This window comes from Nycticebus coucang, chromosome 2, assembly GCF_027406575.1.
Source record: "Nycticebus coucang isolate mNycCou1 chromosome 2, mNycCou1.pri, whole genome shotgun sequence".
Taxonomy (NCBI): Eukaryota; Metazoa; Chordata; class Mammalia; order Primates; family Lorisidae; genus Nycticebus; species Nycticebus coucang.
Genome location: NC_069781.1, coordinates 114,532,156 through 114,545,030, shown reverse-complemented (window position 1 = coordinate 114,545,030; position 12,875 = coordinate 114,532,156). Strand labels below are relative to the sequence as shown.

Here is a 12,875-nt window from a genome sequence, read left to right as displayed (position 1 = left end):
TGCCATGGCACTCTACCCAGGGCAACAGAGTGAGACTGTCTCAAAAAAAAAAAAAGTTTCTTCTCCATCAATTGTTAGGGTCATATCATTTTTCTTCTTTACCCTGTGTAACTGTTTTCTACGCCTGCTGTAATAAATTATCACAAACTCAGAGGCTTAAAACACCACAATTTTTTTTTTTTTTTTTGCAGTTTTGACCAGGGTCAGGCTTGAACCCACTGACCCTGGTATATGGGGCTGGTGCCCTACTCCTTAAGCCACAGGTGCCACCCACAAATGTATTATCTTAACTGTCCTACAGGTTGGAAGTCCTACATGGATTTCAGTAGGTCCCTTTCTGAAGGCTTTAAAGATTCCACATCCTCTACCAGCAGTTCTCAACCTGTGGGTCGCGACCCACAGGAACTATATTAAAGGGTGGTGGCATTAGGAACGTTGAGAACCACTGCGTGAGTCTAAGCCATGATACTCTTTTTTTTTTTGAGACACAGTCTCAAGCTGTGGCCCTGGGTAGAGTGCCTGGGGTTACAGCTCATAGCAACCTCAAACTCCTAGGTTTAAGCAATTCTCTTGCCTCAGCCTCCCACGTAGCTGAGCCAGCCATGGTACTCTTTATTCATCTACAAAGCCAGCAATAGTGAGCACTTCAGCAACGTCTTCAAATCACTTCCCTCTTTCTCCTGTATTCACTTTTCCTTCTTTTATTTTATGGACCTTTGTGATTACAATAGGCCCACATGGATAATTCACGATAATCTCCCTATTTTAAAGTCAGTTGACTGGCTTGGTGCATGTAGCTCAAGCGGCAAAGGTGCCAGCCACATACACTGGAACTGGTGGGTTCGAATCTAGCCCCAGCCGCCAAACAACAATGACAACTATAACCAAAAATAGCCTGGCGTTGTGGCGGGTGCCTGTAGTCCCAGCTACTTGGAAGGCTGAGGCAAGAATATTGCTTAAGCCCAAGAGTTTGAGGTTGCTGTGAGCTGTGCGGCCACGGCACTCTACCCAGGGTAACAGCTTGAGACTCTGTCTCAAATTAAAAAAAGAAATAAAGTCAGTTGACTGGTAACTTTAATTCCATCTGCAGTCTTAAATCCCCTTCACCAGATTCAAAGATTCTGGGAATTAGGAAATGGACATCCTTAGGGGACCATTATTCTGCCTATTAAACATGGTGGATGACATTGATTGGCTTTTTTTTTTTTTTGGCAGTTTTTGGCCAGGGCTGGGTTTGAACCCGCCACCTCCGGCATATGGGGCAGGCGCCCTACTCCTTTGAGCCACAGGCGCCGGCCGACATTGACTTTTGAAAACAGAACCAGTCTTGTGTTCCTGGAATAAACCTAACTCGGCATGGTGTATAATTCAGTTTTTTTTTTTTTTGTAGAGACAAGAGTCTTACTTTATGGCCCTCGGTAGAGTGCCGTGGCCTCACACAGCTCACAGCAACCTCCAACTCCTGAGCTTAAGCGATTCTCTTGCCTCAGCCTCCCGAGTAGCTGGGACTACAGGCGCCTGCCACAACGCCCGACTATTTTTTGGTTGCAGTTTGGCCGGGGCTGGGTTTGAACCCGCCACCCTCGGCATATGGGGCCGGCGCCTTACTGACTGAGCCACAGGCGCCGCCCTATAATTCAGTTTATCTACTGCAGAATTCTCTTTCCTAATATTTTGTGAATGATTTTTTTCATCTGTTTATGAAGGATGGGGTCTGCAGTTTTCTTGCTTTATAATAATTCTCATGTATCCTGCTTTTACCCCTGTTCCCCTAATGTCCAGTCCTCTGTCCCTAACTGGGGTCCAACCACTCGCGTTTGAGCCCAGACCATACAGGCCTAAAGCTTTGGGAAGTCCCCATTCAGGGTTTTCGGCCCTGCCGGGGACTGGAGGAACTCACAGCTCAAAGCTTCAGGGCCGAAGATCCCAGAATAGGGGAAGGGGACAAAGGCTGGGGTGAACCCCATGCTTGCTGTGAGCCCGACCCGGAGGGGGACGGGGAAGGCGGGACTAGACCGACGGGTTGATTGGTTAGCTGAAGAACAGGCCCTGTAATTGATTGGATACATGAGACCCAGGGGTTCCTGCTGATTGGCCTATGGAAACGGCTGCCCATTGGTCGACCCGAAGTTGGGCGGAATCAGCCATTTAATATTGACTGGCTGAGGCGGGAATTTAGCTTCTGCTACCGATTGGTTACGGATGAAATTAATAGCCCTGCTATGATTGGCTGGCGGTCTCCGTTCTGGTGCAATACTAAAATCAGCTCACAGCTCTGGGTCAGATGGGAAGTTAACGCTTTAGAGCAGGCGTCCTCAAACTTTTTAAACAGGGGCCCAATTCACTGTCCCTCAGACCGTTGGATGGCCGGACTATAGTTAAAAACAAACAAACAAACAAAAAAAAACTAGCCGGGCATTGTGGCGGGTGCCTGTAGTCCCAGCTGCTTGGGAGGCTGAGGCAAGAGAATCGTGTAAGCCCAAGTGTTAGAGGTTGCTGTGATCTGTGTGACGCCACAGCACTCTACTCGAGGGCGGTACAGTGAGACTCTGTCTCTACAAAAAAAAAAACCTATGAACAAATTCCTATGAACACTGCACGTATCTTATTTTGAAGTAAAAAACAAAACGGGAACAAATACAATTCACACCGCTTCATGTGGCCCGCGGGCCGCAGTTTGAGGACGCCTGCTTTAGAGACTGGCGCCGGCTTGGGCACTATAGACCCACTCTTGCGTGCTCCAGGGCTGATTCTCATTTCAGCCTGCGTCGTTTCCCCGACCTCAATTAGGGTTAGGTCCCCCAACAGGGGTGGCCACGCATCTTGGGCCTCAGTTTCTCTGTTTATTCCAGCAGGCTGAGTCCCTCGTGCATCCCAGCCTCAGACTTCACCCTAACAGGTGGTGGCCCCAGGTGCAGCCACTAGACGCTCGAACGCGAAGCCTTAGTTTTCGCGCTTGTACTAAGTTCTCAGTCACCACCCCCTTTCTACAAGGGTGGCTTCGGGCCGCAGTTCCCAGCGACCTCTTCCGTGCGGACCAGGCCAAAGGCCTCAGTTTCCCCGTTCCCCGCAGCGGACCGAGCTTCCGCCCACGGGCGGTGCTCAATAGTCCCCTCCCACCCTCGGGGCGGAGCTGCGTCACGTGTGGGAAAGAAAGCGAGGGCGGGGCGCGGAGTGCAGAGGGGCGGGGAGTGGCGACGCGGCCATGGCGGGTAAGCACCCAGGTGGGTCTGACTGGGCAGCTGTCGCAGGGCTCTGCTGCAGCTGTTGCTTGCTGCTCGCAGCTCCGGAGCCGTTGTCCCCAGCGGGCGGCGCGGGCGAGGAGGCGCCAGAGGATGACGATGACGAGGCGGAGGCCGAGGACCCGGAGCGTGCGGCTGGAGCGGGCGGCGGGCGCAGTGGAGGCGGCGGCGGAGGCGGCTCCGGGGCTGGGGGCTGTGGCGGGCCGGGGGGCGCGCTCACCAGGCGCGCGGTCACGCTGCGGGTACTCCTTAAAGACGCGCTGTTGGAGCCTGGCGCTGGGGTGCTCTCCATTTACTACCTGGTGAGCGCTTTCTTCTTGCCCCCCTTCCCTGGCTTGGGCTAAGAAGGGGAAATTGAAGGCCAGAGTTCCCTTGCTGCAGTATAGCTCTGGTATTGGAAGGGGAAACCGAGTCACAGAGCATCCAGACCTGGCACGAACCTTTCAGAGTTGCAGGACATAGTTTACTAAACGCTCCGTTTCATAAAGGAGAAACTGAGGCTCAGAGCAGAGCTGTCATCTGCTCAGTGTCAGCCACCTTCCTGGCTGGGTGACCTTGCTCAACCACTATGTGCTGTAGTTTCCTCTTCTGTGAAATGAATATTTTCCTCCCATGTGAGGATTAAATGAATAAAACACTCAGAGGAGTGCCTGATACACAGTAAGTGCTTTACAGGTATTTGCTATTGTCACCATTACTGTCGTTATTCAGTTTGTCCATCATCTGCTGACTGTGTTGGAGACGTAGCAGTAATATAGACAGACCTTGTCCTTAGGGGACTCACAAGTCTAGTAGGGTTGGGGCATTGCAAATGCATGTAAGGAAGTTTCAATGCAGGTGATCACGTGTGTGAGAAAGGATGTTTAGGCACTGAGGACCCACCAAGGCTGGCCTGGTAGGGGTATTATCTTGGGATGTGGGTGCCAAGCCTCAGGGAGCACTGGGTCAGGAAGGACTTCCAAGAAGCGATGTCTTGGTGAGTGCCAGGTCCAGGGCCCAGACAGCCCACTGTTGCCGCAGGGGAAGAAGTTCATGGGGGACCTACAGCCAGATGGGAGGATTGTATGGCAGGAAACCGGCCAGGTCTTCAACTCACCCAGTGCCTGGGCCACCCACTGCAAGAAGCTGGTGAACCCAGCAAAGAAGTCGGGCTGCGGCTGGGCCTCTGTCAAGTATAAAGGCCAGAAACTGGACAAGTACAAGGCCGCCTGGCTCCGGCGGCACCAGCTCCACATGCCTGCAGCTACTGTGGATGAGGTACGTCCTTCAGCCTCCTGCAGGAAGCTGTCCAAGTCACTGTTGGTTGAGGAGTGTCCAGCTGGACACAGCTTCTGTAGAGCTAGGCTAGAGAAGGGACAGTGGAGCTGAGGGCTTGAGGGATGAGTAGGAGTTTGTCAGAGCAAGACTAAAGGATGTGCTTTCTGGAGGGATGGAGTGGCATATGCAAAGCCATGTGGGTGTGAAGCAACACATGCTGGTATCATAAGTGGCTGAGGAGACTGGAGATGTCGGCAGGGACCAGACGGTAGAGGTCCAAATGCCATAGTAATAGGTGTTCCTTGAGGATTAACCAGCTAGATGAAGTTGGCTAAGGAGCCTTAGTTTTCTTCATATGTAATAGAGATTACAGTACCCATGTCTGAAGTGTGTAGGACAAGCTAGAAACTCAAGCAGAAGTTGATGTTCCAGTCTTGAGACAGAATTCCTTTTCTAGGAAATGTTTTTTTTTTTTTGTGGTTTTTGGCCGGGGCTGGGTTTGAACCTGCCACCTCCGGCATATGGGACCAGTGCTCTACTCCTTGAGCCACAGGCGCCACCCAGGAAATTTGTTTTTGCTCTTGTAGCCTTCGACTGATTAGATGAGGCCCATCCATGTTATCAAGAGTTATGTCCTTTACCAAAAGTCAACTTATTTTAGGTGTGAATGAAATCTACCAAATGCCTTCACAACAACACCAGATTAGTATTGGATTACAACTGGGTACTAGTTGACACATAAAACTCTTCATTCAACAAGTATTCAGTAAATGCTCACTGTATGCAAGGCCCTGTTTTAGGTACTAGATACAAAGCAGAGAGACAAAAAAGTGAAAAATCTTTGCCCTTGGCTTGGTGCCTGTGGCTCAAGCGGCTAAGCCGCCAGCCACATACACCTGAGCTGGTGGATTCAAATCCAGCCCGAGCCTGCCAAACAACAATGACGGCTGCAAGCAAAAAATAGACAGTGTTGTGGCAGGTGCCTGTAGTCCCAGCTACTTCGGAGGCAGAGGCAGGAGAATCGCTTGAGCCCAGGAGTTGGAGGTTGCTATGAGCTGTGACGCCAAGGCACTCTACCCAGCTTGAGGATCTGTCTCAAAAAAAACAAAAATCTTTGCCTTTGTGGAGAGACACAAAAATAATAATAAATAAGTATAGTAGTCAGAAGAAATGAACCAGGAAGGGAGGTGGGAGTTGGGGATGGCGTTGGTGAAGGGAAGGCCTCACTGAGTAGGTGACATCTGAGCAGAGAACTGAAGGAGGGAAGGGAGAGAGAGCTATGAGGATAAATGGGACACAGCCTATGCAAAGGCTCTGGGGGCAGGACTGTGCTTGGTCTGTCGGAGTCACAGTGTGGAGTGTGGCTGGAGCATGGTGGGCGAAAGGGAGAGAAGGAAGAGGGGTGAAGACAGAACAGAGCAGCTCATGCTGGGCGTGGGCCATCTGGAGGACTTGGGGCTGGCCCTAACTCAGGTGCTCATAGACGCCCTCTGGTGGCTGCTGCAGGGAGGACGGGATGCGGAGGTGGGGAGCAGGGCCGAGTCCAGTAGAGTTAGTTGGTGGTCCAGGTGAGGGGTGATGGGTCCGACTGTCCACTGGGAGAGAAAGAAGTGGCCAAGTTCCAGGTATTTTTGAAATTGGATCTTTCAGGATTTGCTGAAGGATCATATGGTGGGGTTGAGAGATTCCTCAGCACGACAGAGTGGTGGGATGTGGGAAGAGCAAATTTCAGGGTCTGGGGTGGTCCAGTGTGGCTATGTTGTGTGAGACCCCAGAGCACCCCATATGGAGACCTGGAGGGGCAGCTGGGCCCAGGTCTGGAGCTGGAAGAGGCCCCAGGCTGGAGACAGTTTGGTGGGTGTTTTGGGGGTGTTGACAGGGTTTGGAGCACCAGAAGAGGACAAGACTGCCCAGGAGGGGTGTGGGTCAAAGGAGGAGGGAGCGGAGGACCCTGGACCAGCGACAGAGAGGGAGAGCTTAGGGATGTCACAGAGACCTGGGAGGGAAATGGGCCAGAGCAGTGTTCATGAAATAAGACACTGCTGAGAGAATGAGAGAACGGAGACTAAAATGTGACCCTTGGGTTTGAACCCAGGGAGGTCACCTTGGAAAGGGTAGTTTAGGACAGAGAGAAGGGGGAGGTTATGATGGGAAATTAAAATAAATCCATAAAGGTTGGCACCTGTGGCTCAGTGAGTAGGGCACCCGTCCCATATACCGAGGGTGGCGGGTTCGAACCCGGCCCTGGCCAACCTGCAACAAAAAAATAGCCGGGCGTTTTGGCGGTGCCTGTAGTTCCAGCTACTTGGAAGGCTGAGGCAAGAGAATCGCCTTAGCCCAAGAGCTGGAGGTTGCTGTGAGCTGTGACGCTATGGCACTGTCTCTAAAATAATGATAATCCATGAAAGCGTTTGCCTTCTCAAGGAATGGAGTGTCAGAGCTAAAGCATCATATCATTTCATCCTGAGGCCACCATTCTTGGAGGTAATTTGGCAGATGAGAATAGAGGTCAGGGAAGTGAGGGCGACTCGTTTACCAGAGGCAGAGGTGGAATTTGAACTGGACAAGCAGCCAGATGCGGGCAGGCAGGTGTGGGCAGCCCCAGCTCGACTCTGCTCACTCCCTCCTTCTAGTGGTCACACTAGGCAGTGCCGTCTAAGGCTCTGGCCGGCAGAAGGTCTGCTTGGGACTTGGTGGGGTGGGTGGGGGAACACTCCAGCTGAGGATCCCACTGCCGCCTTCCACAACCATCTCCACGTCTTCAGAGCCCGGCCAGCGAAGGGGAGGAGGAGGAGTTGCTAATGGAGGAAGAGGAAGAGGAGGTTCTGGCCGGGGTCTCAGTGGAGGACAAGAGTCGGAGGCCCCCGGGAAAGGGCCCATCAGAGGCTTCCCACATGGGTGAGAAGTGTGGAGAGGAGGGAGACAGGGCTGGAGGGTGGGGCTTTTATCTTTCCTACCCCCCACCCCGCCCTGCCCATGCTTGGCTGCCTTCCTGACTCCACTGCCTAATTTCACTCACTGCCCTCCCCTTTTTTTTTTCCTTTTTATCTCACTGCCTAATTTTTTTTTGTAGAGACAGAGTCTCACTTCATGGCCCTCAGTAGAGTGCCGTGGCCTCACACAGCTCACAGCAACCTCCAACTCCTGGGCTTAAGCGATTCTCTTGGCTCAGGCTCCCGAGTAGCTGGGACTACAGGTGCCCGCCACAGCGCCCGGCTATTTTTTGGTTGCAGTTTGGCCGGGGCCGGGTTTGAACCCGCCACCCTCGGGTATATGGGGCCGGCGCCTTACCGACTGAGCCACAGGCGCCACCCAAAAAATTCCTTTTTTTTTTTTTTGTAGAGACAGAGTCTCACTGTACCGACCTCGGGTAGAGTGCTGTGGCGTCAACGGCTCACAGCAACCTCTAACTCTTGGGCTTACGCGATTCTCCTGCCTCAGCCTCCCGAGCAGCTGGGACTACAGGCGCCCGCCACAACGCTCAGCTATTTTTTTGTTGTTGTTGTTGCAGTTTGGCCGGGGCTGGGTTTGAACCCGCCACCCTCGGCATATGGGACCGGCGCCCTACTCACTGAGCCACAGGCGCCGCCCTTCACTGCCTAATTTTTTTAAGCTCAAATGCTGGATTTCTTGGTCTCATGCCTCTATTGTTTATGTGCTGTCCTGATTTCTTGATTCTCTACAGGTTTCTTTGCCCTGTTGCCTGATTTCTTAAAGTACCCTCCTGATTTCCTAGCCCTGCTGTCTGATTTTGTTGGCCCAGTACATGGTTTCCTGAGTTCCTCATCTAACCTTTTTTTTCTATCTTGTCTGTCTGATTTGTTCACTTGCTGTCTGATTTTTAGGCTACTTCTGCCTGTCTTCCAGTTTGGGCTGGGGAGGGACTGATCCTACCTTTTTTTTTCTCTTACACCCCCTACAGAGGCCATACCCTCTGGGAAGCGGGTGGAGAACAAAGTACGGGTACCAGTCCGCTACTGCATGTTGGGGAGTCGTGACTCCGCCAGGTCAGATATACCTTTAGCCTCCTGCCCCAGCATGCCTAGAACTCTTGTCAGGGTTGGGGGAGCCAGGCCAACAGCAGTCCTGAGGCTATAGGACCCTCTTGGCTCCTGCAGGAACCCTCACACCCTGGTGGAAGTAACATCCTTTGCAGCGGTCAACAAGTTCCAGCCGTTCAACGTGGCAATTTCCAGCAATGTGCTATTCCTACTGGTGTGTGGCTAAGCCCCACCTTATCCAGGGGCAGGGAGCACCTGGGAAGGATTGGGTCCCCAGAATGTCAGCTTCATGAGAGTGGGGAGCTTGTCTGCTTTGTATGTTATTGATAAACCATAGGTGCTCAATAAATGTTCAAAGGGTGGGGGTGGGCCAGCCCTTCCATTGGGGCAGGGGCCTCAGCCTGAGCTAGTCTCCCACCATCCCTCTCCTCCCCAGGACTTCCACAGCCACCTGACTCGGAGCGAGATCGTGGGTTACCTGGGGGGCCGCTGGGACACCAACAGCCAGAGTGGGTATCTGGGCTGGGTTGGCAGGGAGGTGTTTGGGGTCAGAGCCCATGGCCACTTCTTCCCCGCAGTGCTCACTGTGTTGCGAGCCTTCCCCTGTCGTAGCCGGCTTGGGGATACCGACACCGCAGTTGCCATCGAAGAGGAGGTAAGGGGTTGCCTAAGGGGTGGCTTTCTGGGGAAGGATGGGGAGGAACACAGCTATTCTTCTGTGACACTTACTGAGGGGACAGCTGTGGTTGTTGCCCCTGGGGCTGGCATAGGGTCAGCACCCTGCAAATGTACAGGTAGATGTGAGTACTGGTCCCTGTGCCTGGGGCCCCAGGTTTAAGGGCACTGATTTTGGGTCACTGAGTACTGGAGCTTACTCCTTGTAAACCCTGCCAGCCCTTTCCCTCTCAGAGCCTCCGATTGCTCATGGGTAAAATGCGAGGCTTAAATGAAGTTCTGCACCATGCCTGGCACTTAATAAAGGCTCAGTAAATGCCAACTGCCATAGTTTTATCTTTTCTTTTTTTTGCAGTTTTTGGCTGGGGCTGGGTTTGAACCCACCACCTCCAGCAAATGGGGCCAGTGTCCTACTCCTTTGAACCACAGGTGCCACCCCAGCTGCCATTGTTAATCATTTTCTTAATCTTTTTTTTTTTTTTTTTTTTGGCCAGGGCTGGCTTTGAACCTGCCACCTTGGGCATATGGGGCCGGCGCCTTACTCTTTTGAGCCACAGGCGCCGCACCTGTTATTCATGTTTTTATAATGGTGCTTAGCATGTGCCTGGCACTGTGCTCAGCATTGTCACAGTGTTGTGGGGGGCAAGTGAGTGAGTGTTGATTTAGTGCATCTGTTCTGTGTGCACCTCTCCATTTCTCTTTGCTTCTACTTGTTCAGGAGATACAGGAATGTTCCCTCCTGCTCACATGTGCAAAAGTCCCACTACTGACTAAGCACCTACTGCGTGTCAGCCCATGCTCCACGAGCTGGTAATATGATACAGCAGTGAACAAAATTGTTTTCTTGCCCTTGCTTAGTGGCATATGCATTTTTTTTATAGATTTGTGGGTTGTTCCTCCACCTTGCCCTGGACTTGGTGACAGTGGGGCAGGATGCCCAGGTACATAGCAGGTACTCTTAAGGGTTGGTCCAAGTTCATTAGGCTGGTCAGGTCCCTCACCCCCAGCCACGTCTTTGTCCCTAGATTTACCAGAGCCTGTTCCTGCGGGGTCTGTCCCTGGTGGGCTGGTACCACAGCCACCCACACAGCCCAGCACTACCCTCGCTGCAGGACATAGACACGCAGATGGACTACCAGCTGCGGCTGCAGGGCTCCAGCAATGGCTTCCAGCCCTGCCTCGCCCTCCTCTGCTGTGAGACCCACTTGAGTATGGGGCTGTGGGGGCGGGAGCTAGGCAGCAGAGCCCCATAGGCCCAGGACTGTTTCTTCCTCTCCTCCACCAGCTCCTTACTACTCTGGCAACCCAGGCCCTGAGTCCAAGATTGCACCCTTCTGGGTGATGCCCCCTCCTGAGGTAGGTGGGGTTGCTTGGGGAGGCTGGGGGTGAAGGGTGCCAATGCAGGAAACTCTGGTTCCAGCTTCTGTGAGACCTCAGTTGCTCCCATCTGTGAAATGGGAACACACTATTGTTCCGTGGCTGTATATGTGCAGAGCCTCCATGTAGCTTGCTCTATTACCAGGATGGCTTCCTTCTAGAATCTGTCTTCAACCCATGTCAGCCATGGAGTCAGAAAAAATTTGGAAAAAATTTCAAGGCCCTGGCTTCTTCTGGCCTCTATTGTTGGAAGGATGCCACCTCTGCTACACTGCTGGGTTCTACTAAGGCCCCATGTCACCCTGAACTGCTGATCTCAAGGCAGAGCCCCATGGGATGTGGATTCTGATTCCCAGCCTAGGGTGCTTCTCTCATTCCCTCCGCCATGGGCTGGGGACCTGGGTGTTGGGGAGGCCTCTCTGACCAGCTTGTGTTCCTGTCAGCAAAGGCCAAGTGACTATGGTATCCCCATGGATGTGGAGATGGGCTACATCCAGGACAGCTTCCTGACCAATGACATCCTGCACGAGATGGTGAGCTCACTCCTGGTGGGATATGGGCAAGGCTAGGGCAGCCAGCCTGTGTCGGGCTCCTCTTCCCTCACTCAGGATGAAGTCCTAAAATCCCCATCCACCCATCCAGGTGATACCTAAATGAACATACAGCAGAATCTTTGTAAGTGGACCACCCAAGGGAGTGTAACTAACTGGTCAACATGTGGAGGTGGTCAACATAAGGAACTAGGCCCACTGTTCTGACATGTATTTGTGGTGCATGTATGGTCTATGATAATGAGGTCATCTTGAGGTGGTATATGGAGGGAGATGGTCAGCTGTGGAGGTTCTAGTGTATTTTCAATAGCTGTGTTCAGCGTGCACTTAAAGCTAGTTCGCTGAACTTGTAACCTTGCAGGTGTTGTTAATCAGGATGAGGCTAGACTTGGGACCCCTATCAGGCCATGTCAGAGAACTTTTTCCATTGAGTGTGGGGCTAAGTGGGCTACACCTGGACAATGCTGCTGCCTCTCCCTCCAGGAAGCCCTCCTCCTGAGCTCACTCCTGATATCTCCTGTGTGGTTTACTTACTGGTAACTTGGGTCACATGTCCTTGCTGCATGAGACTGGAAACCCTTTCAGGCCTGAACACTGTGGGTGAGGAGGAGGGAGGAAGCCAGGGAGTCACCTGCCCCTGTCCCGCAGATGCTGCTGGTGGAGTTCTACAAGGGTGCCCCTGACCTGGTGAGGTTCCAGGAGCTCTGGGACCAGGAGCACACCTACCTGGACAAGCTCAAGGTGAGATTTGTGTTCTGAGGGGCCCCAGTACACCCATGCAGCCTGAGACAGTGACTATGATGACCCAACTCCATTTTACCCCATGGCAGCAGGAGGTGCAGGCTGAGATCTGATTTCATGTTGGAGCCTAATTCTTTGGCAATTCTGTACAAAGTGGAAGAGAGAAGCTGGCCTTGTGACTTGGCTTCTTTGTAGCTGGCTGGCCTCAAGGCTGGGGGACCTGTGCATAAGGGCTCAGCCACCATCTGAGTTACGTCTTCTTTATATCCATGCTCTACTCCACTGCATAGAAACACTGTCTTACATGGTTCACTCTGTCCAGACTTTTACGGGGCTGGTGACTGCTGATTCAAGAAGCTCTGGTGTCCATGAGTGACTGAAACCCAGGCAGGCAGGGTGGCCAGAGCAGCATCTGGAATGTGCAGATAAACTACATACCCCCAAATACAGCACCTGACATTATAAAATAAGCCAGCTAGTCCTCTACTTATGCAGTGTCCCCTTGATGGAAAGTAGGCTGTGTTTTAGGCACACCACCTTCTACCTTAGCTTGGGTGTACCTTGCTCTGCCAGGCTGCTATGTGTGGACAGTGGCCTCTGAAGGGCAGGACCTCAGGGGGCACAGTCCTAAGGTGCCTGCCCTTGATTGTTTCAGATCTCCTTGGCCAGCAGGATGCCTAAGGACCAGGGTCTGTGCCATGCACTGGAGCAGGTTTATGGGGCCCTCAAGTAGGGGAGCTGAGGGCCTGGCCTTCCCCATGGCCCCCAGTGGCTCTGAGGCTTCATCTGTTACTGTCTTACTCTGAGTGATGGAGTAGAGGTTCAAGTCAGATAATAAAGAAAGAAAGCAGCAAAAACCAGCTGGCAAGGTTGTCTCCCTGGGTGGGGTGAAGGTCATTCTTGCTCCCTTGCTTCTGTGGCAGGGCATTTGCCCTGCAGGCATAGGGACCTCCTGCCCAGCTGCTCCCTTGGGCCTGACCTTTAGTCCCAGTACCAAAAATGGGTGAGTGGCCCCAGGCTAGCCCTATGCC

General features: G+C 52.7%; 1 protein-coding gene across 3 annotated transcripts; it reads left to right on the top strand.

Annotated features, from left to right (window-relative positions):
* Window positions 1-3,130: 3,130 nt before the first annotated feature.
* On the top strand, window positions 3,131-12,722 carry MPND (MPN domain containing). Of its 3 annotated transcripts, none has more exons than XM_053579664.1 (14): window positions 3,131-3,212; window positions 3,285-3,544; window positions 4,263-4,499; window positions 7,265-7,397; window positions 8,422-8,506; window positions 8,618-8,714; window positions 8,937-9,009; window positions 9,079-9,155; window positions 10,057-10,116; window positions 10,201-10,369; window positions 10,461-10,531; window positions 10,996-11,085; window positions 11,752-11,844; window positions 12,500-12,722. In XM_053579664.1, the coding sequence occupies exons 1-14, from the start codon at window positions 3,206-3,208 to the stop codon at window positions 12,575-12,577; spliced, it is 1,530 nt and encodes a 509-aa protein (XP_053435639.1). In that variant the 5' UTR covers window positions 3,131-3,205; the 3' UTR covers window positions 12,578-12,722. The 3 variants fall into 3 exon arrangements, with proteins under 3 accessions (XP_053435639.1, XP_053435650.1, XP_053435644.1); XM_053579675.1 differs by lacking the exon at window positions 12,500-12,722 and adding an exon at window positions 11,937-12,456; XM_053579669.1 differs by lacking the exon at window positions 12,500-12,722 and adding an exon at window positions 11,934-12,456.
* The last annotated feature ends 153 nt before the right edge of the window (window positions 12,723-12,875 follow it).

Bases quoted from the DNA above. Each gene is read 5' to 3' on its own strand.
- MPND (XM_053579664.1), top strand. The intron at 4,500-7,264 runs GTACGTCCTTCA...CCACGTCTTCAG, and splicing joins CTGCAGCTACTGTGGATGAG to AGCCCGGCCAGCGAAGGGGA. The intron at 11,086-11,751 runs GTGAGCTCACTC...CCTGTCCCGCAG, and splicing joins ATGACATCCTGCACGAGATG to ATGCTGCTGGTGGAGTTCTA.